Source organism: Bidens hawaiensis, unplaced genomic scaffold (genome assembly GCF_021521415.1).
Source record: "Bidens hawaiensis isolate Kalapana, Puna unplaced genomic scaffold, B.hawaiensis_p1.1 tig00002631_1, whole genome shotgun sequence".
Lineage (NCBI taxonomy): Eukaryota > Viridiplantae > Streptophyta > Magnoliopsida > Asterales > Asteraceae > Bidens > Bidens hawaiensis.
The window spans coordinates 1,875,884-1,903,633 of NW_027491143.1; the positions used below are offsets into that span (position 1 = coordinate 1,875,884).

A 27,750-nucleotide genomic window follows, 5' to 3' on the forward strand; every position below is an offset into this window, starting at 1 on the left:
TCATTGGCGACTTCAACAGAAAACGGTTGGGAAAGCTTAGTTCGAGGCATAGCAAGTTTCGACTCAAATTTCAAAGATATAAAACTTCTATCGGCACCAGTATCAAATAAAATAGAAACCAAATGATAGTTAACCAAAAACATACTGTTCACAACATCGTTTGCCACTTGGGCTTGATTAGCGTTCATCATAAAAGCTCAACCTTGATTGTCATAGTTGACTTGAGGTGCTTGATGTGGAGGTGGGGGTGGTGCTTGAATGGCTTGCACAGGTGGGAAGAGGGGTGCATTGAGTTGGGGAAGTTGGGGTTGGTAGGTTTGGACTTGGTAAGTTTGGGTTTGGTAGTAGGGTACGGTCATGGTTTGGTTAGCAAAAGTGAGACGAGGACAATTGTTGCGAAAATGGTTAGGATCGCCACAATTGAAGCAAGATCGGGGTTGTTGGGGTTAGTTTTGTGGGTAGGGTGCATATCGGTTTTGGCATTTTGAGGAAAGCTTCTTATTGGTTTTGGTTGGTTAGGTTGGGTTCGTTGGGCGGATCGGCATGTGGTGTGGAGATGACCAAGTCGGTTACAAATGGTACAATGGCGAAAAAGCATATTTGGTGGGTGGTGAAGTTGGAAAGTGTTGCATAGCGGAGCGGTACCGGTATAGGGTCTTTGGTTTGGTGGTGGAGCTTGAGTTTGTTGTTAAGGTTGGGGTTGAGTAACGACATAGTTTCAGTAGTTGGTTTTGGGTTTCTTCTTGTTGTTGTTGTGACGCGATGAGTTGGAGTAGTTAATGGCTTGTGGTGCGGGTTCAACCTTTGCTTGCGATGCGGGCTTGGGCTTGGCTTTCTCACTCGGTTTCTTGAGGGTTAGAGTACCCGCCTTCACATTATTTTCCGATAGCACGCCGGCTAAAGTGATGGCGTCCACAAGATTCACGGGTTTGCTACTCATAACGGAGTCCCGGATTTGCATAGGTAAACCCCCAATGTATTTTTCAAACTAGCGCTCAGTCGGGGTAACCAAGTGAGGGACAAGAATGCTCAACTCGTGGAAACGGAGTGTATAGGCGACATTATCACCACTATCTTGTTTTATGTTCCAAAATTCTTCCTCAAGCTTTTGGAGCTCGTGTTTGGGACAGAATTTCTTCATCATAAGCGCCTTGAGATCGGCCCTTGGAAGAGCCATAGCCGTATCCGAACCTTGGAGATGCATAACACTACCCCACCATGTTAGAGCGGTCTGTCTAAACATGCTTGAAACGAAATTTGTCTTTTTCACTTCGGGGCATTTACTGTGTCGAAACACACTCTCGATCAATTCGAACCATTGCGACAAGGTAGTCGCACAGTTGGTTCCAAGGAACTCAGATGGGTTGGCACTAGGAAATTGCTTATATAAGTTGTAACCTTTTGGATTTTCCACTTTTTCATTTGTAACCATTACCCGACACATTTACGGGTCCGGGCCAGTACCATTAATAAAATTCCCGCACTTATCGAATTATAATTACCATACTATTTATTTATCGTTACATTTATTTAACTTTGACGTCTTTAACCCAAAATATAAAGTTTAAACCTTTCTGTGTTCATCCTCAAACTTTAAGGTTCTATATGTAAATATTGTCTTGACCCATTTTGAATAATGGATATCCATCACCAAAACCCGACCCATATTCAATTTTGTGAAACCGCGATCAATCAATCAAGAAATAAACAGTCCATAATCCTTTTGAAATCAATTTATGAATTTGAAAATCGTTTATTTATGTAAAATGCGGCTCACCGACAAACTGATTAAGGTAATAACACAAATTGATTTGTTTTTCCCTCTTTAACCTAACCGAAAACCTTATATCACGGATGAACATGATAACCTTGCTATTATTCCAATTAATTATGAAGATTCATTCCTTGTTTGATCGCCAACAATACCCCTATATATAACTGAACTAATCTAAACATTTGCATACCCGTTCGTCGCGGTAGTCAGGGATCGCGTCATAGTTCTTAACAAATTCGAGTTTTTAATTGACCTAATTCCGATGCAAATGGGTAGTTTCGATGTAATCGTAGGGATGGATTAGTTAACATTTAATCATGCGGAAGTTGTTTGTTTCGAAAAGTTCATTCGTATACCTCTCAAAAATGGTCATGTTCTTAAGGTTTTAGGTAATACTCCAACGTCTAAGATTAATCTCATGTCGTTCTTTCAAGCTCAACGTTATTTGCGCAAGAATGTGTCGCCTTCCTAGCCCTTGTGGTGGAGAAAGAGCGGAAAGAGAATAAGTTATCCGATATCCCGGTCGTTCGTGATTTTCTCGATGTTTTTCCCGATGATGTCACTGGTCTTCCTCCGGTTCGTCAAGTCGAATTCCGAATTGATCTTATACCTGGATCTAACCCCGAAGCTAAAGCCCCTTTATCGTCTTGCACCTTCCGAAATGCAAGAACTCTCGAGCCAACTCCAAGAACTTTCGGACAAGGGTTTCATTCGCCCGAGTTCTTCTCCATGGGGCGCACCTGTGCTATATGTCAAGAAGAAAGATGGTTCATTCCACATGTGCATTGGCTACCGTGAACTCAACAAGCTTACCATTAAAAATCGTTATCCGCTCCCTCGAATTGATGATCTCTTCGATCAACTTCAAGGAGCCGCATGCTTCTCGAAGATCGATCTCCGTTCAGGTTATCATCAACTCCGAGTTACTGATGATGACATCCCCAAGACCGCCTTCCGTACTCGTTATGGTCAATACGAGTTCTGTGTTATGCCTTTTGGGTTGACAAACGCACCCGCGGTGTTTATGGATCTCATGAACCGTGTTTGTAAACCTTATTTGGACAAGTTGTGTTTTCATTGATGGCATCTTACTCTATTCGAAATCCGAGAGCGACCACAAGAATCATCTCCATACCATTCTTGATCTGCTTCGAAAGGAGCAATTGTATGCCAAGTTTTCTAAGTGCGAGTTTTGGTTGAAAGAAGTTCAGTTTTTGGGCCATATTGTTAACGAAAAGGGTATTCATGTTGATCCTGCAAAGATCGAAGTTGTTAAGAATTGGAAGCCGCCTACGACTCCCACCGAAGTTCGTTCTTTTCTCGGTTTGTCGGGTTATTACCGTCGTTTCATTCATAACTTTTCCAAGATCGCATTTCCCCTCACCGCTTTAACACACAAAGGTAAACCATTTGTGTGGGGGCCAAAGCAAGAAGAAGCCTTTGAAACTCTTAAGGACATGCTTTGCAATGCTCCTATCCTTGCTCTTCCGGAAGGAAATGAAGATTTTTTCATTTTCTGCGACGCTTCTAACCAAGGTCTTGGTTGCGGTCTCATGCAACGAGGCAAGGTTATCGCTTACGCTTCGAGACAACTCAAGGTTCACGAGAAATATTATACGACGCTTGATCTCTAACTTGGTGCTATCGTATTTTCCTTGAAAATTTGGAGACATTATCTCTATGGTACGAAGTGTGTGGTGTTCACCGATCACAAGAGTCTCCAACACATTTTGACCAAAAAGAACTCAATATGAGACAACGTCGATGGGCCGAGTTGCTTAGCAACTACGAATGCGAAATTCGCTATCATCCTGGAAAGGCGAATGTCGTGGCCAACGCTCTCAGTCGTAAGAAGCCATTCAAATCGATACTTCTTACTTGTGTTCTTGTTCAAAATGATCTCGAAAAGCGTGTTCTCGATACTCAACACGAATCCGTCATCGAAGGCAATATGTATGACGAGATGTCATGTGGTGCTGAAACCCAACTTGAAACTAAACCCAATGGTCTGCTTTACTTTCTGAACCGCTTATGGATCCCCAATCATGATGATCTTCGCACATTTATTATGGACGAAGCTCACAAGTCAAGATATTTCATACATCCCGGTGCGGATAAGATGTATGCCGACTTTCGTTATGTCTATTGGTGGCCCGGTATGAAGAAAGATATCGCTTTGTATGTTTCTAAATGCCTCACTTGTTCCAAAGTGAAAGCCGAACATCATCGACCTTTTGGTTTACTTGAGAAACCTCCCATCCCCGAGTGGAAATGGGAAGGTATTGCCATGGACTTTATCACTAAGCTTCCTTCTACCCGCAAACAACATGATAGTATTTGGGTAATCGTTGATCGTCTGACCAAGTCTGCTCATTTCATTCCCATCAAAGAAACGTACTCTGTTGAACAATTGGCACGAATTTACGTTGAGAAAATTGATTGTCATCATGGAACTCCGTTATCCCATTATATTTGATCGTGATGGTCGTTTTACTTCTCGTTTTTGGAAGTCACTTCAATCCGCTTTGGGTACTCGATTGGATCTTAGTACGACTTATCACCCACAATCTAATGGTCAATCCGAGCGAACAATTCAAACTTAAGAGGATATGCTCCGTTCTTGTGTCCTCGATTTTGGAGGAAATTGGGATATTCATCTACCGCTTATCGAGTTCTCTTATAATAATATCTTTCACTCTAGTAGTGGTATGGCACCTTTTCAAGCGCTCTATGGTCGTAAATGTCGATCTCCGATCTGTTGGAACGAAGTTGGTGAATCTCAAATCACTGGTCCTGAACTAGTCCAAGAAACGACTGATCGTATTGCTCAAATCCATCAAAACCTCATTGCTGCTTGTAGTCATCAGAAGAGCTATGCTGATAAGAGACGTAAACCCCTAGAGTTCAGTGTTGGTGATTTTTTTTTACTCAAAGCTTCCCCGTGGAAGGGAGTTTGTTCATTTTGGAAAGAAGGGAAAACTAGCTCCTCGTTTCGTTGGTCCTTTTGAGATTATTGATAGAGTTGGTCCTGTTGCGTATCAACTCAACTTCCTATTGAACTCTCTAACATTCACCCGGTGTTTCATGTTTCTAACCTCAAGAAGTGTCTTGCCGAGGGTAATCTCCACATCCCTCTCGATGAAGTTAGTATCGATGAGACTATGCATTTCGTTGAGCAACCCATTGAGATTATGGATCATATGGATAAAGTTAGTAAGCGAAGCCGCATTCACTTGGTTAAAGTTCGTTGGAATTCCAAGCAAGGCGCCGAGTTTACGTGGGAGCGTGATGACCAGATGAAACTCAAGTATCCTCATCTTTTCGTTGTTGCGGATTCTCTAATTTCGGGACGAAATTCCCAAAAGTAGGGGATACTATAACCTTTCGGGTTTTCCACTTTTTCATTTGTAACCGTTACCCGACCCATTTACGGGTCCGGGCCAGTATAATTAATAAAATTCCCGCACTTATTGAATTATAATTACTATATTATTTATTTATCGCAACATTTAATTAACTTTGACGTCTTTAACCCAAAATATAAAGTTTAAACCTTTCTGTGTCCATCCTCAAACTTTAAGGTTCTATATGTAAATATTGTCTTGACCCATATTGTATAATGGATATCTATTAAAATCCGACCCATATTCAATTTTGTGAAACCCGCGATCAATCAATCAAGAATTTAACAGTCCATAATCCGTTTGTAATCAATTTATGAATTTGAAAATCGTTTATTTATGTAAAGCGCGGCTCACCGACAATCTGATTAAGGTAATAACACCAATTTATTCGTTTTTCCCTCTTTAACCTAACCGAAAACCTTAAATCACGGATGAACACGATAACCTTGCTATTAATCCAATTAATTATGAAGATTCATTCCTTGTTTGATCGCCAACAATACCCCTATATATAATTGAACTAATCAGGACATTTGCATACCCGTTCGTCGCATTTTGTAGCCGGCTCTGTTTCTCTCTCGTTCTTCCTCTTCTGCTCATCAATCAAGGTAATTAAGGGAATGGTTGTGATCGCGTTTTCAAGGGGATCAAAACCCCTAACCTCGTTTTGATTAATTGTAGCAGATTTAATCAAATCAGATTTAGGGTTTATATAATCAAATTGGGGATGAACAGCTTGGATAAAAAGAAGGTTATGGCTTAAAAACCAACGTTTTAATAAATATATATATAAATCAAGTAACTTTATTTATAAAACTAAAAATAGTATTTTTTTTTATTTTCTTAAATCAAAATAAATAGTTTAAATCAATATATCCTTAAATAAATTATAATATTAGTTTAAATGGCTATCGTTTAACTCGTATCTTGTTTAAGATCCTCATTTTAAGTATATCCTTTACTCTCTTAGGCGTTAACGTTCGCGCGTGATCCTCTTTCTCTCATTCTCGCTACTTTAATCATCCTCGTTAATCTTTGAGGTGAGTACCTATACACAAAACTGCAATTGTTGTCTTATGTGTTAACTAATATCATGCCATACTTGTTATATGTTTATGTGCTCAATGTGAACCGCATTCGGAGAGGTCCAGCATAATCTCAGAAAATAGTATGATCATACGCTAGTCGATTTAGCCTTGTTCTTTTCGACATCTCATTTTATTTGCTCATTGGTTGATTGGTTAAATCTCATATGACTCGTTGCAGATATGTAATTTATTATATATGTATAACTAAACTGGTGTGTTGCTTACTCAACCTCGTGTTAACAAACTATATTATTTTCAACGCATATGCAGGTCACCGTTTGATGTGAAGTGTGTGGACTTAGAAGATTTGTTTAAGGGCTTATGCTAGAAGAACTTATTTTGGGACTATGAATTTTCATGGTGTTGATTTATCTTTGATGTTTTGTTTACTTTGGATTTTGTAGTGAATAATGGTGTTATTTGAATTTAATAAATAGATATTTGAATTTTAAATATTTGCATGATAGTAACATTGCGAACTGTGTCAATCAGTCCACGCCTCGGCATTTCCGCCGTAGGTTAGGGTGTGACATAAGTAAGATGCGGGTTTGGGTTCAACGGGTGCAACAACGGGTGCGGGTTGGGTAGCTTGGATTTGGGTTATAAGTTCGGGAATCACCGCGGCCATTTGTTTGATGACGAAAGCATCCATGCGTCGGTTGGAGTTCTTGCGCGGTTGTCGTTTTAGTGGAGGCATGCTAAAAAAATTTATAAAGAAAATGGGATAAGTTTTGGGTAAAAAGAAATGAATACGAGGGTGTATAAAATAAAATAAGATTTCAATTTTTTTTATTGTGAATCCTAGAGTTAATAAGGAGAAGATGTTAGTGTTAGATAAAATATAGAACTTTGCTTACAAATAACAAAACCGAAAACAACCGTAAATCATTTTTGAGAGGTTAAAGCTTGAAAATTGAGATTTTGAGATTTATACTGTCGGAAAAATCGTGCATGAATCTCCATGACTTGATATTCCAACACTAAAAAGTTTACAAAACACCACGTTGGAGTCTAAACATGTGCACGAACCACCATGATTTTTTCATGTTTTCGACTCAAATAACGATAATAACACAATAAATAGAGATACAACGTCATGTCAAAACACTAGTCTACGAACCACCGTAGTTCTATTGTTTTAACACCGAAAATTTGGATGGCGACCGGAACGCTCGCATTCGACTACTTAAAAAATTGACATGCATAACACGATTTGTGGCCTAGAAAACGAGCACTATAACTCAACCATCCCAGGTAAGTAAATCACCTTCGATCCTTGGAATCTTTTTGTCAAATGGTCGTTTTATAATTTCTCGTTTTCTATGATGGCTACAAACCCGATATAAACGCAACCTTTAAGGGATTTGAAACAACGGGATTCAAGTTAATCTTGTAATCCATAAAACATAATGAAAATCTACTTTTTGCGTTTTAAGGAAAGGATACCTTGGAAATAATAGAAAGTGTGTGTATGTGAACATTTAGAATATTGGTGAATTTTATACAAGTTTATAAATAACATGTGATATGAACATTCAATTATAGAATAAACACGTATAAGCACACGTAAAGGACCCTAAGCATAACAATACTAGGTCGTTATGTCTAACCACCTATCATATTGTCAAGGCTCTGATACCAATCTGTCACATCCTGACCAAAGGCGGCGGAACATGCCGGGGTGCAACGATTGCTTATAAGAGCATGACACTATTTTAAGCGACAATATTTAACAAACTCATTTCATTTCACCACATCGAAAATGTCACACAACAATATTCATAAGTCAAAATAAAACCACATATAACAAAATATAGCAAATCAAATATTGTTCATTTTTGCTAATATCCTAGAGTTATTTGTGACGTTTTCTTCTCCAAACAAGTGAATAACGCGTCAACCCGAATTACAAAACCAGATCCAAAAACATATAAACTTACATTCACAGAGACAACGTGAAGACTGTATTGAAAATGCAAGATCCACCAAGTAACGGATCACCGTTTCCGTTCCGTCCATCTCACCACCGTCGAGCACACTCCGAGATGCACTTCCGCCTTCCGGATGACCTGGATCTAGCTTCAGATCCGTACGACGGACCGTCCGAAAGCTTCGAGGAGTTAGGATCTGAAGAAGATCATCAGTTGTTTAATACTTATATGGACATTGAGAAGCTCGGATCTAACATAACTGATACCGCTGGTGGTGTTCTGGATAATAATAATAATAATGGTGGAGGTGAAGATGTGGAGAAGAGTGGTAGACCTAGACATAGGTATAGTAGTAATTCGGTTGATAGTTCCAGTTTTGATGCGTTGAGTGAGATTATTGAGGCGAAGAAGGCTATGGCGCCTGAGAAGCTGGCTGAACTGTGGACGCTTGATCCCAAACGAGCTAAGAGGTATTAATTATTATTATTATTGTTGTTGTTATTATTATTATTATTAGTAGTAGTAGTAGTAGTCAATTTGTTTTGGAATTATAATTTAGGATGTTAATTTTATGTAGATCTTCGGAATCTAGTGCTTTGGTTTAGTGTAATTGAGTGTAAATCGATGCGACATGATAAATAATGACATAATTGTTAGTTAGAGGTGTGCACGGTTTGGTTCGGTTGTAAGCCTAAACTGAAACCGAATTCGTCGGTTAAGTTATTTTGTTAAGCGGTCGGTTTTCGGTTAACCAGTTCGGTTTATTTGGGTAGTTTGTCATTTTTTGGTTCGGTTATTAGTCTAAACCAAAACTGAAGTAGGAAGCTAATTTGATATGGATCTTTGAGATCGAATGCTTTGGTTCACTATAATTGAGCAAAAATTGATGTATAATTGTGTTGTTTGAACAATAACTGGTGTTGTAGAACTCACTAGGCAAGTAGGCACTAGTCGGCCCGTGGGGTACTGACTAGTGATTAAGTGATTTATTGGATACGAATTTTTATTTGTGATTTTCAAAGTTATATATATACACATTTTTAAATGTAACTGTCAGTTATATATACACACACAAATTGTTATATGTAAAATTTTGAAGTAGACAGGTTTTAAGTTTTAATCCCTGATGAACATAGGGCTACTTTATTTGTTTGCCATATCTTTGACCCACTCAAGACCGAAATTGCTGGAAATTAGCCAGAATTAGGGCCGATAGTGATAACTAGACCGATTAGCTATTAATGTTGCCGATTACCGAAAGAATAATCAGTAGATCACCAATTAGGGACTAGTGGCCGATTAGTACGGATTTTTCCAACACTGATAATAATGCATGGCACAACTGTTTGGGATTAGGACTTCAAGTCTATCTGGATAAATTAGAATTGCATTTTTAAAGTTAACTTTTTTTATTAGTTGACTGCCAGGAGAAACGTTTTGTGGTGATTATTTTGGACCTCAGCTATGTCTGTGAGTTTGATAATGAGTTGAATAGTGACACAATAGTCAGGTTGAAGCATAAGATGCTAGAGCTTGAGATAGAGCATTTTGTGTAACATCTTGGTGGTTTAGTACTCTTATGTAGTCGGTTATCAGTTATCCATCCAATGAGAACTTGTATATTCCGTAAATCTTATACTTTGTAGTATACAGGATTTTGGCTAACCGACAATCCGCAGCTCGTTCTAAGGAGAGGAAGGCCCGTTACATGTCTGAGCTTGAAAGAAAAGTTCAAACCTTGCAAACAGAAGCAACCACCCTTTCTGCACAATTAACTCTTTTTCAGGTGACTATCAAATTACAGTTTTATACAATAAAGACAATGAAACTTATTAAAATTAACAACGTGACGGCTTTTCTTATACAGAGAGATACAACTGGCTTATCTTCTGAAAACACTGAACTCAAGCTTCGATTACAAGCTATGGAACAACAAGCTCAGTTACGCGATGGTAACATTTTTAAACCGTCATTTCATTTCCAACTTTTTAACCGTCTAGTATTTAATAAAATAATCTATCTTTTTAACCGCAGCTCTAAATGAGGCACTGAAGCAAGAAGTTGAAAGACTCCGAATGGCAACTGGAGAAATAAGCACCTCTTCAGATGGTTACAATTTGGGAATGCACAATGTACCTTACAACCAATCAAACTTCTTCGCAAACCACCAACAACCCGAGCCATCACAATACCACCATCTCCACCAGTCCAACATGTCAAACCACCACCACAATCTACTTGCCGCGTATTCTGAAACACTACAACAGGACCCGCTTGGCCACTTTCAAGGGCTCGGTATCAGCTCCCGAGGCAGTCCTTATATCAAATCTGAAGGCCCATCAATCTCCGCGGGTAAAACCAGCAGTACATTTTAATTCACATTGTTTTTATATTTTGTTATATTCTGTTTCACCAAATTCTTTGGAATTGTTCATAGACTAACACTAGTAACCAAAATTACATTGTTATTTATTATCCTGTAATCTTGATTTTAAAACTTTTTAGCTATTAACTTATGTTAATAATATTAGGAAAGTGTTGCAATTTAGAACTGAGGGTTTCCAAAAATGACAGTTACTTGATTCACATGACATGGTCCATATGAGGGTCGAAAAGAGACCATTTAAACTAGTTTTGTACCCATCTGGTGGCCGGATAGTTTAATGTCATAAGTATGTTTTCTTTACATTCTAAACAAAACAGTTTTTTAGGCCGGTAAACGAACCAAAGGTTCAGTGAGCTGTCCGTGAACTATTCGGCATGAAGTTTGTTCATGTTCGTTCATTTAATAAACGAATGAACATGAACAAAAAGCTTGTGTGTATTTATTTAAACAAATGAACATGAACACATGTTTTGTTCGTTAATTTATGTTCGTGAATGTTCGTTTATTTATGCTCACTTATGTTCATATTTGGATGAAACTTTGGATTAATTATCCACTTAATGCTTTATATTGGTTCGTTTATGTTCATCTAAGCGTGTTCGTTCATGTTTGTTTGTATTCGTTTATGTTAGTTTATATATGCTCGTTTATCTTTGTTCAATTTATGTTCGTGAACTGTTCGTTTAGATTTTAAATGAACGAGCATCAACAAACACAAACATATTTATTTTTTAAATGAATGAACATGAACAAAAATAATTATCCGATTAAGTGTTCATGTCCGTGTTCATGTTGTTAAATGAAGGAACACGAACACTTGTTTGTGTTCATTCAGTTCGTTTACAGACCTAAGTTTTTTGCTTTAAAAAGACCCAAAATGAGTTTGGAATGTTTTCCTTAAACTTGTTTAGCTTCTAACCTTTGTTGATAACAATAATAATATTAGGAAAGTGCTTGAATCCCAAACTGACAGTTACTTGATACACATGACATTGACATGGACCATATGATGGTGAGAAAACAGACCATTTAAATGCACATGGCACACTAACACAAACACATCCAAGAGGTGATGTGAAGGGTGCACCTTCATGGAAAGATCATGTGGGGGCTGGGCTGTTGGTGTCTAGTATTGGGTCTGGTTACTATACAACCAAGACCATGTTATTAACTACCCTACCCCTCTTAGATGCTTTGATGGTTACTGTTTCTTGTTTCCCCACAACATGTTGCAACTCTTTTTTTTGTTTTTTTAAACTTAATTGGACCCTGTTTTTATATTAATTTAATGAAAACCAGAGCACTTTATTTTACTTTAGTAATATATTATTGCATATGTATAACGATTAAAAACAAATTATAAGATGAAAACGCAATTAGTTATTATTTTGTTATAAGGCAAGTGTAAAAATAGGAATCCGCATTAATAAAGATTTGAATTCCAAAAATAAAGAATTTACATGTTTACCATCCTACCCCTATGTGTTATGTAAAATCCAATGGCTAATATAATTTCCTACACTTCTTAGGAATTATTGTCTTTTTATTTTAACTTTGTTATATATATATGGGGTAAGGATCCTAAGAAGACTTTTTGAAAATTGAGAACTTTGAGAACCATTTTGAGCCACAAAAAAATTCTATAAAAAAATATTTAAAAAAATCACAAAACGAAAATAAACAAAAATTTTAAAAAATTAAAAAAAACCAAAATTCTTATATTTCATTCTGGTTTCATAAAAAAAACTTTGTATTATACACATGTGTATAATTTCATTAAATCTCAAGTTACGTAATGTACACATATGCACATTATCATTTATCTTGAATTGTACATATGTGTATAAAAAACGTGTATAAAATTTAAAAAATAAGTATTATACATATGTGTGCAATTGCAATTTTGTCCTCCCAATGATGAAATAGAGATGATCAAGTGTGTTAGTAGCGGCCTTTAAACTATATAAATAAATTTGGTCTTTAAAATAAAATTTATTTCATCCATCCCCTTTAATAATAAGTCAATGGGAAGTTATAATAAAGAATTGTATCGTCCTCCCCTTGTCCTCCTTTTTCACTCCTAATATTCATTTGTTGTTGCTACTTTAGGTATCTCCATAAATTTAGGGGTATTCAAAAAAATCCGAATTCATATCCGAACTAAAATTAATGATAATATATTTTAATTATATTTCTATATTCAAATAATTAATATATATAGGTATGGCAATGGGTCGTGTGTGGGAAGGGTCTAAGTATTACCATACCTGTTGGTTATTTATCGGGTAATTACCCACCGGGTATTGGGTATACCTGTTAGCGATATTATCTTAATTTGGTTATCAAAATGACATTGAAAACTGTAATCCATATATTGAAAAAAGAAGCTACAAATGCTTTCAATACTAACACAGTGTGTCGTCCCGTCAGTTGATTAAGGAGAAGACGAGCATTTCAGAAGTTGCGACATCTCTCATGGATTAGAATTTGAATATGAAAATTTGGAAACCAAAAGGTTATGGTCTGATGGATTTTTTTTAACGAAACTGATATGGCTAAATGAAAAATGGGAAACATATAATGAAATACAGTTAAAATATTTTAATTTTCAATGTATACCGTATATATAAAAAAAAGTTATTTCGGGTAATTCGGGTACATAATTTAGATAAATAGGTCAATGTTATCTGGTAATTAGATATACTGAAATTCTTAAACCCGTCCCAAAAAACGTGTATTTTTTCAAAATTATTATCAAACCCGTCACAATTATGTGGGTTTTAGTATTTCCAATCATGTAGGTTCGATTACATTGCCATATTACTTTTGAAACCCTAACAAAATTGAAGCGGTTGTTTCACCTTCTGATTTCTTTGACAACCGACGGTGGTGGTGGTGATTAGTAACCAGCGGTGGTGGTCCACTTCTCCCTCCTCCTCGTCTGAGTATTCGACGGGGATAAGTATTAATTGTTGATTGAAATTATAGTTTTATTTTTTTTTCCAAAACACAATGTGTATATAGAAAGTTACGATAACTTTATATTAAAAATAGTTCAATTACAATAAAGAGGCAGGTAAGCGGGCAACAAGCTGCGCCGCCACCCCCTTTTGAATGACAAAACCGATCCTACTAGAAACAAAGTTATAGTTTTATTATTTGTGACCGGATAACTTACAGAAGAATCTATCTTTATTGAAGTAAATGGATAATCATCATCATCATCATGCCGGACACCCATGCCCTAGTTAGTGATTTCTTAAACAACCTTGAAAAGCGTAAGATTGAGGGCTCAAAGACCACTGCCAAACAAAGTTATAGTTTTATTATTATGCTGCTTTATCACTTATTCTAATATGCTCTACATGCAGCTACTGATAAAAAAACTCAAGGAGTCGGAAGCTAAAGCATAATGTGATTGAGGCTGTCAATGAGCTTATTCAAGATATTGCCACCTGTCATGAACATGAACTGATAGCTGAGCAGGCTGTCGAGCATATTCATCACAAGTAGGTCGTATGTATCATTATTTTTATATTATAATTATCTATCTGCAGTGAGGTTATATTAACATTAGGCAGTTCGGGAACTGTAATTGAATTTCTTTGTGCTGCTAAGGAAAAGAAAAGATCATTTAGGGTGTTTGTAGCCGAGGGTGCTCCAAGGTTTGATTTAGAGATGTTATCATATTCTTCTTTTCTTTTTACAAGCTTATTAAACGAGTTATTGTTGTACAGATATCAAGGGCATACTCTTGCAAAGGAACTACGCCAAAGCTCGTCAGCCTATTTATTACCGACACGTAAGCTCACTTGTCTATATATATTTACAGGTTTAGTTTCATATATACCCAACCAAAACTAAATATATCATATATACCCAAATTTAATGAATTATTATTTTAAAGACCATTCTACCCTCCTTTTCATTATATTTGTTTCAACCCTATTTTTTATTTGGATTTTGATGACGACGATAATCGTCGTTTCTTTTTTGAATTGGTAGATAAACGAGCCAGGTATAATCGCATGATAAGCAATCTAACTTGAACCAGATAGTCGAACCAACCGTAATCACATCTGTCTCTGTCTTCATCTGCTTAGCGCATTATATTATCACATCGGTTCATCGCATCTGTTTACCGACTTCTGTTTGTTTTTGTTATTAAAAATGGATAAATAGCAAATTTTGAAGTTAAAGATGGGCATACATTAGAACTTTTAGACAAGGGTAAAACGGTCATTTATTAAAGTCTGTTAATGAGTTTGGTTTATTTGATATCTTCTAAGTTTGTAGGGCTATATATCAAATTCTTCCATATATGTGTGTGTGTGTAGTATTGCATTGTTCATTAAATTCTGTTTGTTTGCAGGGGAGGGCATAATCCATCATACATGTACCGGCTCATAGCAGATTACTACTCTGCTGATGATCTGGTGTTGCAACAGAGGCCAACTTCTTGATATTGGTTTCAACATCCATATCTGTTTTCATTCATGAGTAAGCCAAGCCTTTGATTTCATGTGCTTGATCTTAATGTTGTATTCGACTTATTATAACTGTTGTTGATTTGGTAGGTGTAATTGAGGAGTGTTTTGTATAGCTCTAATTGCGGAGGAAATTGCAGCAGTTTTGAAAGGAGCTGGAGCTGGATGATTAGGGACAATGATAACATTTGTGAGAATGTGGTTAATTTATGGTATGATGTGCTGTTTGTTTTAGATCCTTTTGTCTCTGTTTTGTTTTGCAAATAAGTGTTGCTAGACCCAAAATGAATGATGAAATATTATAATACTCAAAACCATCAACATTAGGAATGGTGCCGAGTTTTATCACCACTTGTATCAGAATCAAGCTCAAAGAACACATCAGAATTATTATTAAACTGTAGTCAACTTTTAGGCACTTTCAAACACGTTCAGTTAAAAGTCTACTCTACTTCACCTGAAAATTTAATTATTAAATAATTAACATAATTATTAATACCTGAATTCATTTTTTTTTGGCCTAAAGCTAAAGATTTCAAACTCAAATAGCAAAAACTGAAAAAGCTGAAACCGGACTAATACCAAAACAAAATCAGAAACCGAAAAAACTGAAACTAAAAGGTTTCAAAAATCTATAAACCGAAGTTTTGGTTTAATTCAAACTGCAATGAACCGCACTATGCACACTACCACATGTAATCAAGTTTTTTTTAACTTTAAATACAAGGATACAATCGGTATTTCAAAATAGTAATGTAACATGCATCCCATTCACGAATAATCCGCCCAAGCAATTTGTCATAGCTATGATCAAACATGCAATATATGGACATAGCCTACATAAACCATGAAACCAACCACCATCGATGCCTTGTAGAACCACAACCGAAATGAACTCAATTCTTCTTCTTCAACCTTCAATTCTTCACCAGTAGGTTCATTCTAGGGTTTCAATTGAAAGCAATTAACTAGCGGAACAACATTGGCGAATACTTCCGCACATCAACTAATTAGTGGTACCAAAAGTGATGTAAAGATGTCTCTACAATGCTCTATGTTGAGAGTTTGAGTTAACCGTTTTAAAAATCACAAGAAATTAGATATGAAGATTAAAAAGAAACATATGTTAAAGATCAAATTTTTTTTGTGTGTTACTAATTTTAAAAGCCTAATCTTTAAATTGGTTTTAACAAAAAAAAAACCCCTCAAATATGCTATATAGTTATACATGTAAGCATACAAAGATCAACAACTTGAAGAAAATAACACGGCCAGACCTCAAGAGTAAACAGATATGGTCCAGGAAATACAAAAACTATTTTCATTCACAAACCAAACTCATAACCAAATATCCTCAAAAAAATTCAAACACTCGAGGAACAAAAATTGTTGTATAAGCAAAGAGCTGACCCACAAATGCGTTATGGTGCTTAACGTTTTCCAATAAGGCCCGAAAAATAAATAAAATTCCAAGGTATCAGTCAATCACATCTAATTAAAACAAAAATATTTGCAACCTCGAATTTTTGTGAAGAACAAAAGAGTAAAGAAGAAATACGTATGCATTTTAACAACTTATCTGCGTATTGTGCTTTTTTTAAGAACAAGCGGTATTGAATGTTACAATGAAAATGAGGGATCATGCTTGTCAACTTATTTGTAGGTGAAACGAGTTGTTTACATTACAATAACCAGTTTAATATCGCTCAGTTCAAACTCGTTATTCTTGGTGTATTATAAACATAATAAGCATAATCATGCTTACATTAGCAATCCCAATTCTTAAAACAAGCTGCTTAGGAAATGTAGAATTACTTAATATTAATAATAATCAACTATATTAAGTTATACCAATAACCAGTTGATATATATAATAAGTTGATAATAAAAAAGCCCTAAATCATTTGCCCTAAATAAAAATTCATCATCACGTACTATTACTAATTATCGAAGACGGAATCGAGTTGTTTGAACCGGAGTTTCTCCAAGGCGGCTTCGACGTCGAGGTTGTTTTGAATGGCGACGTAGAGTCCGGTGATGGAAGCGGCGGAGACGGAGCAGTGGACGACTAAGCCGTATTTCTTAAGAAGCTCACGGAATCCACCTCCGGCCATTGATAGAAGATGGAAATGAGGGTTTTACATCAAGTAATGTTGTTGGACTGGGCTATATTTACAATGATTCATAAAAAATGTTATCGTTCGGGTTGTAACTCATCCGGTTTGGTCAAAACCAGGTTGGGTAGAAACTAGTTTTTGTGGAAAATATACAAATCGGCTTGGTTGGTTTGAAACGTATTGAAACTCGGCTCGAGTTATGAGCCGGTTTGGGCAACGACAAGGAATTGGGCATCCAATCTTAGGAATGATGGGTCATGTAGATAGTGTTAGGTAACATGTTAAAGAGACTTCTTTTTCATCATGGTATATATACGGTCCAAGTTTTAGTCAGGTTTCACGCGTCCAACAAAAGGGCTAACAACATCGGGACCTTTAATGATGTTGGACTTAACTTTTTTAGTTTCATGGACTTACACGGGCTCAAGCTTCTACTGATTTGATCCCAAGTAGCCCATGTGCTCATTTACGCTCCTGCTCTCGATGTATTAAATTAAATGAATTGAAGAGAGTTAAATCTCTCTTCCAAACTTTTTTAATCCTCAATCATGTTTCATTAACAAATCCATAAAGATTCAATGCTACGTAACACAGTTAGAATGGAAGTAAAATACAGTATTGTTTACATTGGTTTGTCCTTGGGTACAACATTGCGAGGGATTCTGTTCATCACACTCTCATCAACTAACTTGTAATGTCTCGAAACGCTTCTGTGGATCGTACCAACAACACCATCTACTTTTTCTTCATATTTATTGTACAGTGCAGGTAGTGTAACCGACAGAATTGTTCCTGACATCACATTTCAAACCCAAAATAAAAACCACATTCAGTTTTCTTAATCATATCCGACACTTAAATTATTGTTAAGAAAAAGATCATGACCAACGGTTTTTGATGAAACAATAAAAACCACTTTCAGCAAGAAGCTAATCTTAACAGAAACGAAACCATCGTTTAGAGATAAAATCGGTGTTAATGTAAACACACAAGCAAAAACACGCACACAGCAAGAGCTTGTATAGAATGACCATAAACGGTGGAACCAAAACATAATAGCGTATAATGAAGATTGATGTTCATACCTATATATGCAAGCGTGAAGAAAGAAATAAAACTACCAAGGACAGATAACAGCCACAGAAATCCCACTACCTGCGTGTTTGAAAAAATAAATAAATAAATAATGTTTTAATATAATTGCATTTTGGAAAATAAATATCTGATTATTGTGACTTGAAGTGACAGTTATCAAATAATCGGTTTCGTATCTAGTGCACCGAATACTATACTAATAATTTTCTTATGAAGTTGAGATCACAAACCATAAAAAACAGCCTGAAATCCTTGCCAAGAGTGATATCATGAGCCATGAGTAACAAATAGTTCACTTTAATACGAAAAGATGCAGCCGCATAATTGACCATCTCCTCGGATAAAACCAGTTCAGGTAATGTTCGAATCTGTCTGCAATTATAAAACAGCTATAGTGAGCTACCAGAAGAAGGATAATCTTACTATTTTACAACATTACAATATATATAAAGGTCAAAACAAGCATACTTATCCCTCAAAGAAGCATAATTGGCATGTAGAAACCGCAGTACAATCAACAACAGCAGAACATCAGAACAAACTGTTAAAAATGGTAATCCCGACCGCTCAAATATTAGCCAAGCAACAGTTGCAACAACAATGATGCCCAATGAAACTCGTTGCCTCTTCCACAACAGAACATCAGCAGCTATATAAATAAGCAGCAAAAACAATAATTCAATCATGTTTTTACTAAATCATATCACTAAACAGCAATTTAACAAGTCAATTGCAGCATGATAAGAAATCTCCAAATCAGATTCTGATACACTACCATACCTAAAGGATTCAATAATAACAGTTAACATAGAACTTATCAATACACTCTCATTTCTCACAGGAACAAAGTATGAATGAACGAACATGAACAAGAAATTCCGTTCGATTACTAAATGAGCAAACACAAACAAAGGTCATGTTCGTTCAATTGTCTTCGTGAACATTTGATAATGTGCTCACTTACGTCCATTTATGTCCGTTACTGTTTGTTTGTTTGTTTGTTTGTTTATGTTTGTTGACTTTATTCATTACAGGTTTATAAAACTTTTTAATGACTTCTCTAACCTTATCATATAAGATTTAAGCAAAATTATTAACTGTGAAGCAAAATTACATATTAGAATTACGCGATTATTAATTTATGTAAAACTAATCTCATCATCGTACTCAGTATATCCCACCAATAGCAATGCTATGGTAAGGTCTGAGGAGTGTAAGATGTAGACAGCCTTACCTCTATCCCATAGGGATAGAGAGGCTGCTTCCGGTGAGACCCCCGGCTCGATAGTAGTTTTGCATCAAGCCTTGGACATAAGGCACATAGCACTCAATCATCAGGGACACCGGCTGATTGGTGCATGTGCCCTTGTCTTTCGGCTATCAACGCCACCACATGATGCCTGATTAACCTTCCGCCACCTTTAACGTTATTTTCACGAGATTGGTAAAATAACGTCAAAATTAGTGCAATTTTACTTTTGCCCACCCGAGGGTTCACACATATATACTTTATATGCGCGCATCGCAAGCAGGGCGTTTTAATGTTAAAAAAAGCACCAACACAAACTTGGTAGCCTGACTGAACAGTTGGCACTGACCATTCACGATTACCAAATCAAATTAAACATTGTTTTTGCTCGTTCATTTGTGTTCGTGAACCGTTCACGAACAAGCTCATTTCCTTAATGAACGAGCACAAACAAGAACAAGAAACTTTGTTCGGTTAGGTGTTCATGAGCCATTTGTTTGTCTGCTAAAAGCTTAACGAACAGACAAGAACAAGACCTTGTTCATTTCGGTTCATTTACTGCCCTAATTACTCTACAATTTGAGCAAATCTATGTTTTATCAGTCAAATACACTAGTTTCCTACTTCAAAATTCAAATCTAATATGAACTATGTGCAACATGATACTAGTTTCATAACTAAATCCTAACTTGCTAAACTATAAATTTACTAAAAGATAAATTTACATATATACAGCAATTATCAGATTCTGATACAGAATATAGAATCAACCATCAATTACACTACCAAATGAATCTACTAAAAGTTCTGAATTTGTAGCCATATACATATATACAAACACGCAAGCTAAACCTAGAGGATTCAATAATAACAGTTTGGATCAAACTTATCAATAAAATATCACAGAAATAATGTATCAGGTTTTTGGTCATATATACTAGTTTCCTACTTCCATTCTGACGCGCGCGTGCACGCACACACAAGCTAAACCTAGAGGATGACTATAATAACAGTTTTACATAGAAATTATCAATACAGTCACACATAAACAGTGTATTACTCTACAACGTTAACAAATTTGTGTTTTATAGGTCTGTTTCCTACTTCAAATCTGATACAAATTATGTGCAATCTGATACTAATTCCACAACTAAATCCTAATTCAATAATAACAGTTTTACATAGAATATATAGTCTCACAAAAACAACTATAGGTCATATACACTAGTCTCCTACTTCACATCTGATACAAACTATGTGCAATCTGACACTAGTTTTATAACTAAATCCTAACTAGCAGTTTCTACACACATATATACAAGCTAAACCTAAAGAATTCTATAACTACAATTTCACGCAAAATTTATCAATACAATCTCACAGGAACAATTTACTATATAATGCGAACAAATTTGTGTATTATTAATCAAACATATTAGTCTCCTACTTCAAATCGGATACAAACTATGTGCAACCTGATACTAGTTTCATAACTAAATCCTAACTAGTGGTTACTAGTTACTACACACACATACAATCTAAACCTAAAGGATTCAATAATAACAGTTTCACACAAAATTTAAAAATACAGTCTCACAGGAACAATGCATTACTCTACAATGTAAACAAATTTGTGTTTTATTGATCAAACACACTAGTTCTCCTATTTCAAATCTGATATGAACTATGTGCAACCTGATACAAGTTTCATAACAAATAATCCTAGTGGTTAGTCACTTAGTTGGTTACTACACACATACATACAAGCTAAAACTAAAGGATTCAATAATAACAATTTTACATATCATTTATCAATACATTCTCACAAAAACAATTATAGGTCAAACACACTAGTCTCCTACTTCAAATCCGACACAAACTATGTGCAGTTTGATACTAGTTTTATACCTAAATGGCTAAATCCTAACTAGTGGTTACTACACACACACATACAATCTAAACCTAAAGGATTCAATAATAACAGTTACACACAAAACTTATCAATACAGTCTCACAGGAACAATTTATCACTCTATGATGCCAACAAATTGTTTCTATAGATCATATACACTAGTCTCCTACTTCAAATCTGATCTAATACAAGCTCCATAACCAAAACCTAATCTGATACATACAGGATCACTAACTACTAACAATTATTCATAATAATAGCAGTTTCACACAAATTTTATCAATAATACAGTCTCACAGGAACAATTCATTACTCTATAGCGTCAACAAATTCGTGCATTATAGATCACATACACTAGTCTCCTACTTCAAATCTAATCTAATACTAGTTCCATAACCTAACCTAATTCGCTACATACAGAATCACTAGCTACTACCAATTATTCATAATAATTAACTTCTAGCAAAAATAAATTTGTGTTTTTAAGGTCAAATACACTAGTCTCCTACTTCATATCTAATCTAATACTAGTTCCATAACCAAAACCTAACTCGCTACATACAGAATCACTAACGACTAACAATTAGTCATAATGATAATTAACTTATAGTAACAATTACAGTACGATTTAACAGAAAACGAATCGTACTCTTTCCGCCGCCCATCAACTGATGAACTGTGGCCTGGCGGTCAAATAAACGGTAACCGGAACTTGTGGAGGTTGAACACGTGGCACTGTTATTATTATTATTATCAACGTGATCGCAAGCATCTCGTGAATCGTCCATTGGATTTAACTGCGAGAACTGAATTGAAATCAGTTGAGATTGAATTGAAGTAGTAAACGTTGAAGTGATTTGATTATTATTATTACGTACACGTACCGGAAATTGAATTGAAGGTTGATTAGGTATTCGTTTTCGTTTCTGTTTTCTCTCTGCGTTGAATTGAATTACGTTTTATTGCGCACGAAAGGGTTTGTAGATCGGAAGTGTTGCAGTTTAGTACCTGAGATTTGGTTGGTTCCCGATACAAAGGCGAGCAAATTCGGTACTGGTATCGTCGGTATAGGATCGGTACAGTTTTGAGTTTTCGGTACTGGTACTGGTATTTTTTGAATTTTACATGAAATACTGGTACCAAACCAAACATTTCGGTATCGGTAAAAAAAAATTGTGATTTAAGGTACCAACACGATGCCGATCTCATCCCAGCTGTAATAGAAAGACCTTGTTCTTTGGAATATCTATCTCATGTATGTTTGATAGTTTCTCCATGGAACGGAACACTTAGCATAGCTCCCGTATCAATTGCGTCATTTCCTCTCCTTAGAACGTCTGCAACACTGTAGATACGGCTCTAACACTTAGCGGAGCTCCGGTATCAATTATGTTCATTCTACTTGTTAGACCGTTTGTAGTTTGTAGAGCGCTCATGGCTACAACTCTAACTCGATTGTTTCTTAATATATGTTGTACCTCGCAAGTTACATTAATTGATTGACCATCGATATCTTGACCCATTAAGAATTTTTCATACTGGCGAAGTATTTATAGGGGTACTACAAAACATGTGTGAACTTCATTGTAATACTTGTTAATATTGCAGTTTGGGAATTTGTGTCATCGTCACAACCGGTTTTTATATATATACTAAACGTACATGTGTGAGCCTCGATGTAACTTTTAGTTTAGTTGTCAAGAACAATCTCACTATAACATAGAAGTAACTATGTTTATCACTTCGCTTATGCCATTGAAAAACAATTTATAACATTTTGTTTAAGATGAAACGTCAATTATTATGATATTTTAGGAGAATTTATTTGGACTGTGTTGGTTTTGTTTGTGTGGGGTTATTTAGAACAATAAGCAAAATATAAGGGCGTGGGAGAATACTTTCATAATTTGAAGTGTTGTCATCTTAGGTAATGAAAGCCTATGGGTCATTTATGCCAAATTAAAATTAAAGAACATTAGAAACCATGCATGAAGAGTGGTCATACTTCAAGTTTTAAGGTTGTCATCAAACAAGTGTGAAGTGTGTGTCCTTGAAAAGCAATTCATTAAGGAGAAGAATCACTTGAGGTGCAATTTGTTTTTTAAAAAGTAAAATGTCTACAGTCTACGGAACACATCTGCAGTGTCAGCGTAAGTTTACATATCCATCTATAATGCCGGAGTCAACCATCTTCAAGAAAGGAAGATCGAGTTTGATAAGTAAGTCGGTCTTTAACCTAACACTTAAAATTTCTTGTTAATCTTGAATGCGTGACGGACCATGGATGAAATTTGGAATAAATCCTTGTTTAGATTATAAATAGACGATGTTATTATTCATCGAATTTAAACTAATAAATACTTCATTGATGGATACTCTGATGAACTATGTGTGCATGTTGTGGATTTTAGGGAAACTAATGACATGACATGAATATTATGATTGAGGACATCTCATTTGGTGTGAATTAGTTGATGCACATTCACTAATGAATGTATATGCTAACCCCATACAAAGGAGAGAGTGATTTTGGTTTATATTTTACATATGTGGTGATATTAAGGTTGTTTTTTTAGTTGTTGTAATTCATTATTAGGAAATTTGGCTTTTATTGGTCCAAACTATTGTCTTTGTTCATTGTCGGTCCCAACTAACGAATTGGTCACTGATAGTCTCAACTTTTAATGTATTTGTTCAAGTTGCCGGAAAAACGTTTTTGGCCGGGAAAGTCAATTTTTTTTGCCGGAAAACACCACCTGAACACAACCACCACTACCACCACCAATTGACTCACCGCCAACCAACCACCATCACTTAAGCACCATCAACTGATTCTGACGATGGTTCTATGGTTCCGGGGACCTAAAAAATTGGGGCTTTTACTAGAAAATAGTTCCAAGGTACGATACAAAGTTACCATAATGTTTGGGACAAAATTGTTGAGTTTTCGGGAAACATGTGTTTTTTCCGGCCAAAAATGTTTTTAGGCGACCTGAAACTAACGACGTTATAATTCTGTTAGTCGCGGACCGTTGGGAACAAATACGTTAAAAGTTGAGACCGTCAGCAACCAGTTCGTTAGTTGGGACCGGCAGTGACCAAAAGACTATCTATTAGGAACAATAAAAAACAATTTTCCTCATTATTAATGAGTGTGTAACGGGAAATGTTAATTCATCACATGCATATTGTTTGAAATAAACGCGTGTTAGTAAACTAAAATGATGAATTCTTGGTGAAATGAACCTCAAAGGGGTTAAGTTGGTAGTTAAATAAGTCAATCCAACATTTGTATTAGAATACTAGTAATTGGTTCTAACATCTTGTATCAACAAGTATACATAAAGATGGCTATGATTGAGATAAGTCAAACTGATTCACATATGGTGGAATAAGATTGTATGTTCGTGATTTGTAGTGTTGACATGATGTGTGCTTGACTTTAAGAAGTCAACAAGCAGATTATCAAAGGACACTAGAATTAGGCATCCTACATGCAAAGGCGATCAGTGTTATACTACCCGAGTAGGAAAGCAACGTCTGTTTGCTGAGCTTTTAATATTCGACGTCTTGTATAGAAAACACAAGACATATAATATGAAAATAATCAATAAAATCATAAATCACTTTGGAGGTGTTATCAAAAATTAAGAAACATGAGAGAAGTGAAATAGTAATTAAAAAGGGTAAGGCTTCACTTGAGCAGCGGCCATTTGCCAAATATTGAGAGATGCCTTCACACTCATACGAGTGGCGTTGTTGAACAAGAAGAGCTTCGCGTTGTCATATATTGCCCTCGTCGGGTACACCCTTGATGTTATTACCGCCCTTCCTCCTTGTGCAAACCCCTCAACTATCGAATGATCCACCTTATATATTGCATAAAAAACATATTACCATAATATATGTATATAGTTTAAAACTTCTTGAATAATAAATTAAATTACATATATTTACAACTTTACTTACCAATAACCTCATTGTGAGTTTTTCACCATCAACCACAGTGACACTGTTCCCGTACACTACTTTCTCACTATCATAATCTAGTGATGACCTGCATTTTTCTTTTAAATTTAATATTGTAACACAAATAACTTAATATCAAACAACTTCTACATAAATCCTTCCTAAAACAAATTTCAAACTTTTCTATATATTTTTAACAGGTTAAGGAACTCTATAAAAGGTATTTATAAAAATTTTCATGCATGTACCTTAGCTTATCGGTACAAAAATGTGTTGTCAAGATTCCTTCGAAAGTTTTATCAATGTAGAAATAGACCGGAGTCAACTCTGAAAGGGTTTCATCAGCGAGAACCACAATTCCAAATGGTCCGAAACTACCCCTTTTGGCTGCACCTGAGCTCCATTTGCAACCATATTGGTTATTAGTTTCATGTTTGGGGTTTATTGCATCATGATCCACCTCAAACGTAGCCACTATATCGAGCTACAATTGTCACAAGTTAGGAGCTACAATTGTCACAAGTTAGGTCCGATTTATTAAGATAAAATTTGACGAAACAAAACTAATAGATTGCTAGTTAGATCGTATAAAAACTTAAAATATTGTTCTCTTGAACCTGTGTAGCTGTGCCTATGTCTAGGGGAATGATCGAACCCGGCTCTAGCATGATCTCTTTAAGTTCTTGACCGTTGTATCTCAAACTCTCGATCTCCTCGACTGGCCAATGAAGTAAATTGGTCCCGGTCTTTCTATCTAGTACCACGGTTCTTCCAATATTCTGTCACAAAAACTAACATGAGAATGTTTGGTATACTTTGCTATTTTAAATAAATGTTTATATACAAAAGTAACACACATAAATACTAGCCCATCCTTTAGAAAGAGTATGTTCAAGTTTATCCGATTCTCCAACGTAACCCCATGTGACCCGCCTTTTCTTCAACGGGTCGTAAAGAGTCTTGGATGCGTAGAACTTTCCATAATCACAACGATAGCCCATACCCACGTCAAAATCAAAGTTATCAGGAGTCCATTTATCGTTTATTGCATCATAGGTCCCAATTGAATACCAATCCTCATAATATCGATCCCTACTTTCTTTAAGCACGTGTTTGACATCTGGCCCATAGGCGTCTACATCAAGGGCGGTATCGTTTGTTAATGAAACTGGGTAAAAGTCGACACATTCCCACATGCCTGTATTGGGAACCCAATGCAATGGCTCATCTAGCAACACATAATTATTGTAATCGGTAGTATGGTACATGAGTGCAAGCCCTGTCTTGTGTCGTCTAGATCCGATGATCAACCTATGCTTTCCATCGGGACCCATCCAAACCGTTGAAGGGTCTCGAAAATCTTGTAAATAAACTCTTGGTGGAGCGTAAAGGATTGGGTTGCCGTGGTACTTCACCCAATCAACGAGAAGGGGGTCAGATATGTTGGCAGGAACAGCCTTGCATTGTAGCTGGGCAAATTCCTTAGTGGTTCCTGTGTACAATACAAATATCTGACCATCGGGGAGGACGGTGGAAGACCCTGAAAAAACTCCCTTGATATCGTACCATTCAGATGGACTCAGAGCAACCGGAAGCTCAAACCAGTTGATCATGTCTTTCGACACTGCATGACCCCATGTCATATTGCCCCAAACCGGTGCATATGGGTTGTATTGGTAGAATAAATGGTACCAACCCATGTGATATAAGAGACCTAAAAAGAAATTTGTCAAGTCAACAAGTTCAAATAGGCTTGTAAACGAACAAACACGAATAATTAAAACATACAAAGATCTTTGGTTTGTGTTCGTTCGTTAAGAAAATGTACATGTTCATTTATGCTTGTTCGTTAACATCATAAACAAACGGTTCACGAACGACACTGAACATATGTGAACGAGCTTAACTAAGCTAATACCAGTTAAAAGTAATATGAAGAACGAGCTTAACTACGCTAAACATTATTAAAAATAGAGTAAGTAGTAATGGTCCAATTTATTAGAATGAATATATTAACGAACAGAAACTTAAACTAAAGATCATAATTGAACCAACATAAACAAATTTAAATGATCGGACATAAGCAAACATAAAGAAACAAACAAGACATGTTCTTTTGTTAACTAAAAAACATTTTTTTTTGTTGTTTGTACGTTTATTAAAATAAACAAACTTTTTGCTGAGTAATTCATCAACTTTTCATAATATATTCACATTTAAAGTGTCAGGTAAATACCCTAATTTTAGAAAGATTACATACCAGTGGGATCTGTAGCATTGAGTCCGGACAAGAACATTATCAATTAACATGGAATAAATCAAGATAAAGAAAACAATT

The 27,750-nt window shown here is 35.9% G+C and overlaps 3 protein-coding genes, 1 long non-coding RNA gene and 1 pseudogene across 5 annotated transcripts; 2 read left to right on the top strand and 3 right to left on the bottom strand.

Moving 5' to 3' along the window:
* The first annotated feature begins 8,196 nt into the window (after window positions 1-8,196).
* LOC143620688 (transcription factor RF2b-like) lies at window positions 8,197-10,636 on the top strand. 2 transcript variants are annotated; one of them, XM_077092326.1, is made up of 4 exons: window positions 8,197-8,667; window positions 9,851-9,983; window positions 10,065-10,149; window positions 10,232-10,631. In XM_077092326.1, exons 1-4 carry the CDS (start codon window positions 8,240-8,242, stop codon window positions 10,570-10,572), a joined length of 987 nt encoding a protein of 328 aa, XP_076948441.1. In that variant the 5' UTR covers window positions 8,197-8,239; the 3' UTR covers window positions 10,573-10,631. The 2 variants fall into 2 exon arrangements, with proteins under 2 accessions (XP_076948441.1, XP_076948440.1); XM_077092325.1 differs by having other exon boundaries at window positions 9,851-10,149; window positions 10,232-10,636.
* A 4,280-nt stretch (window positions 10,637-14,916) lies between these two features.
* Window positions 14,917-15,850, top strand: LOC143620689 (uncharacterized). The gene is made up of 3 exons (XR_013151376.1): window positions 14,917-15,083; window positions 15,161-15,313; window positions 15,692-15,850. It is a non-coding gene; the product is annotated as an uncharacterized LOC143620689 (long non-coding RNA).
* A 1,837-nt stretch (window positions 15,851-17,687) lies between these two features.
* On the bottom strand, window positions 17,688-22,378 carry LOC143620690 (reticulon-like protein B16). Its single transcript, XM_077092327.1, has 6 exons — window positions 22,328-22,378; window positions 22,093-22,240; window positions 18,751-18,931; window positions 18,513-18,654; window positions 18,273-18,342; window positions 17,688-17,979 (listed from the first exon to the last, which is right to left on the bottom strand). Exons 2-6 carry the CDS (start codon window positions 22,229-22,231, stop codon window positions 17,810-17,812), a joined length of 702 nt encoding a protein of 233 aa, XP_076948442.1. The 5' UTR covers window positions 22,232-22,240; window positions 22,328-22,378; the 3' UTR covers window positions 17,688-17,809.
* A 2,742-nt stretch (window positions 22,379-25,120) lies between these two features.
* On the bottom strand, window positions 25,121-26,080 carry LOC143620656 (beta-fructofuranosidase, soluble isoenzyme I-like). Its single transcript, XM_077092298.1, has 4 exons — window positions 26,030-26,080; window positions 25,661-25,896; window positions 25,413-25,500; window positions 25,121-25,312 (listed from the first exon to the last, which is right to left on the bottom strand). The coding sequence occupies exons 1-4, from the start codon at window positions 26,078-26,080 to the stop codon at window positions 25,121-25,123; spliced, it is 567 nt and encodes a 188-aa protein (XP_076948413.1).
* Window positions 25,953-27,709, bottom strand: LOC143620657 (beta-fructofuranosidase, soluble isoenzyme I pseudogene; annotated as a pseudogene).
* Between the last annotated feature and the right edge of the window lie 41 nt (window positions 27,710-27,750).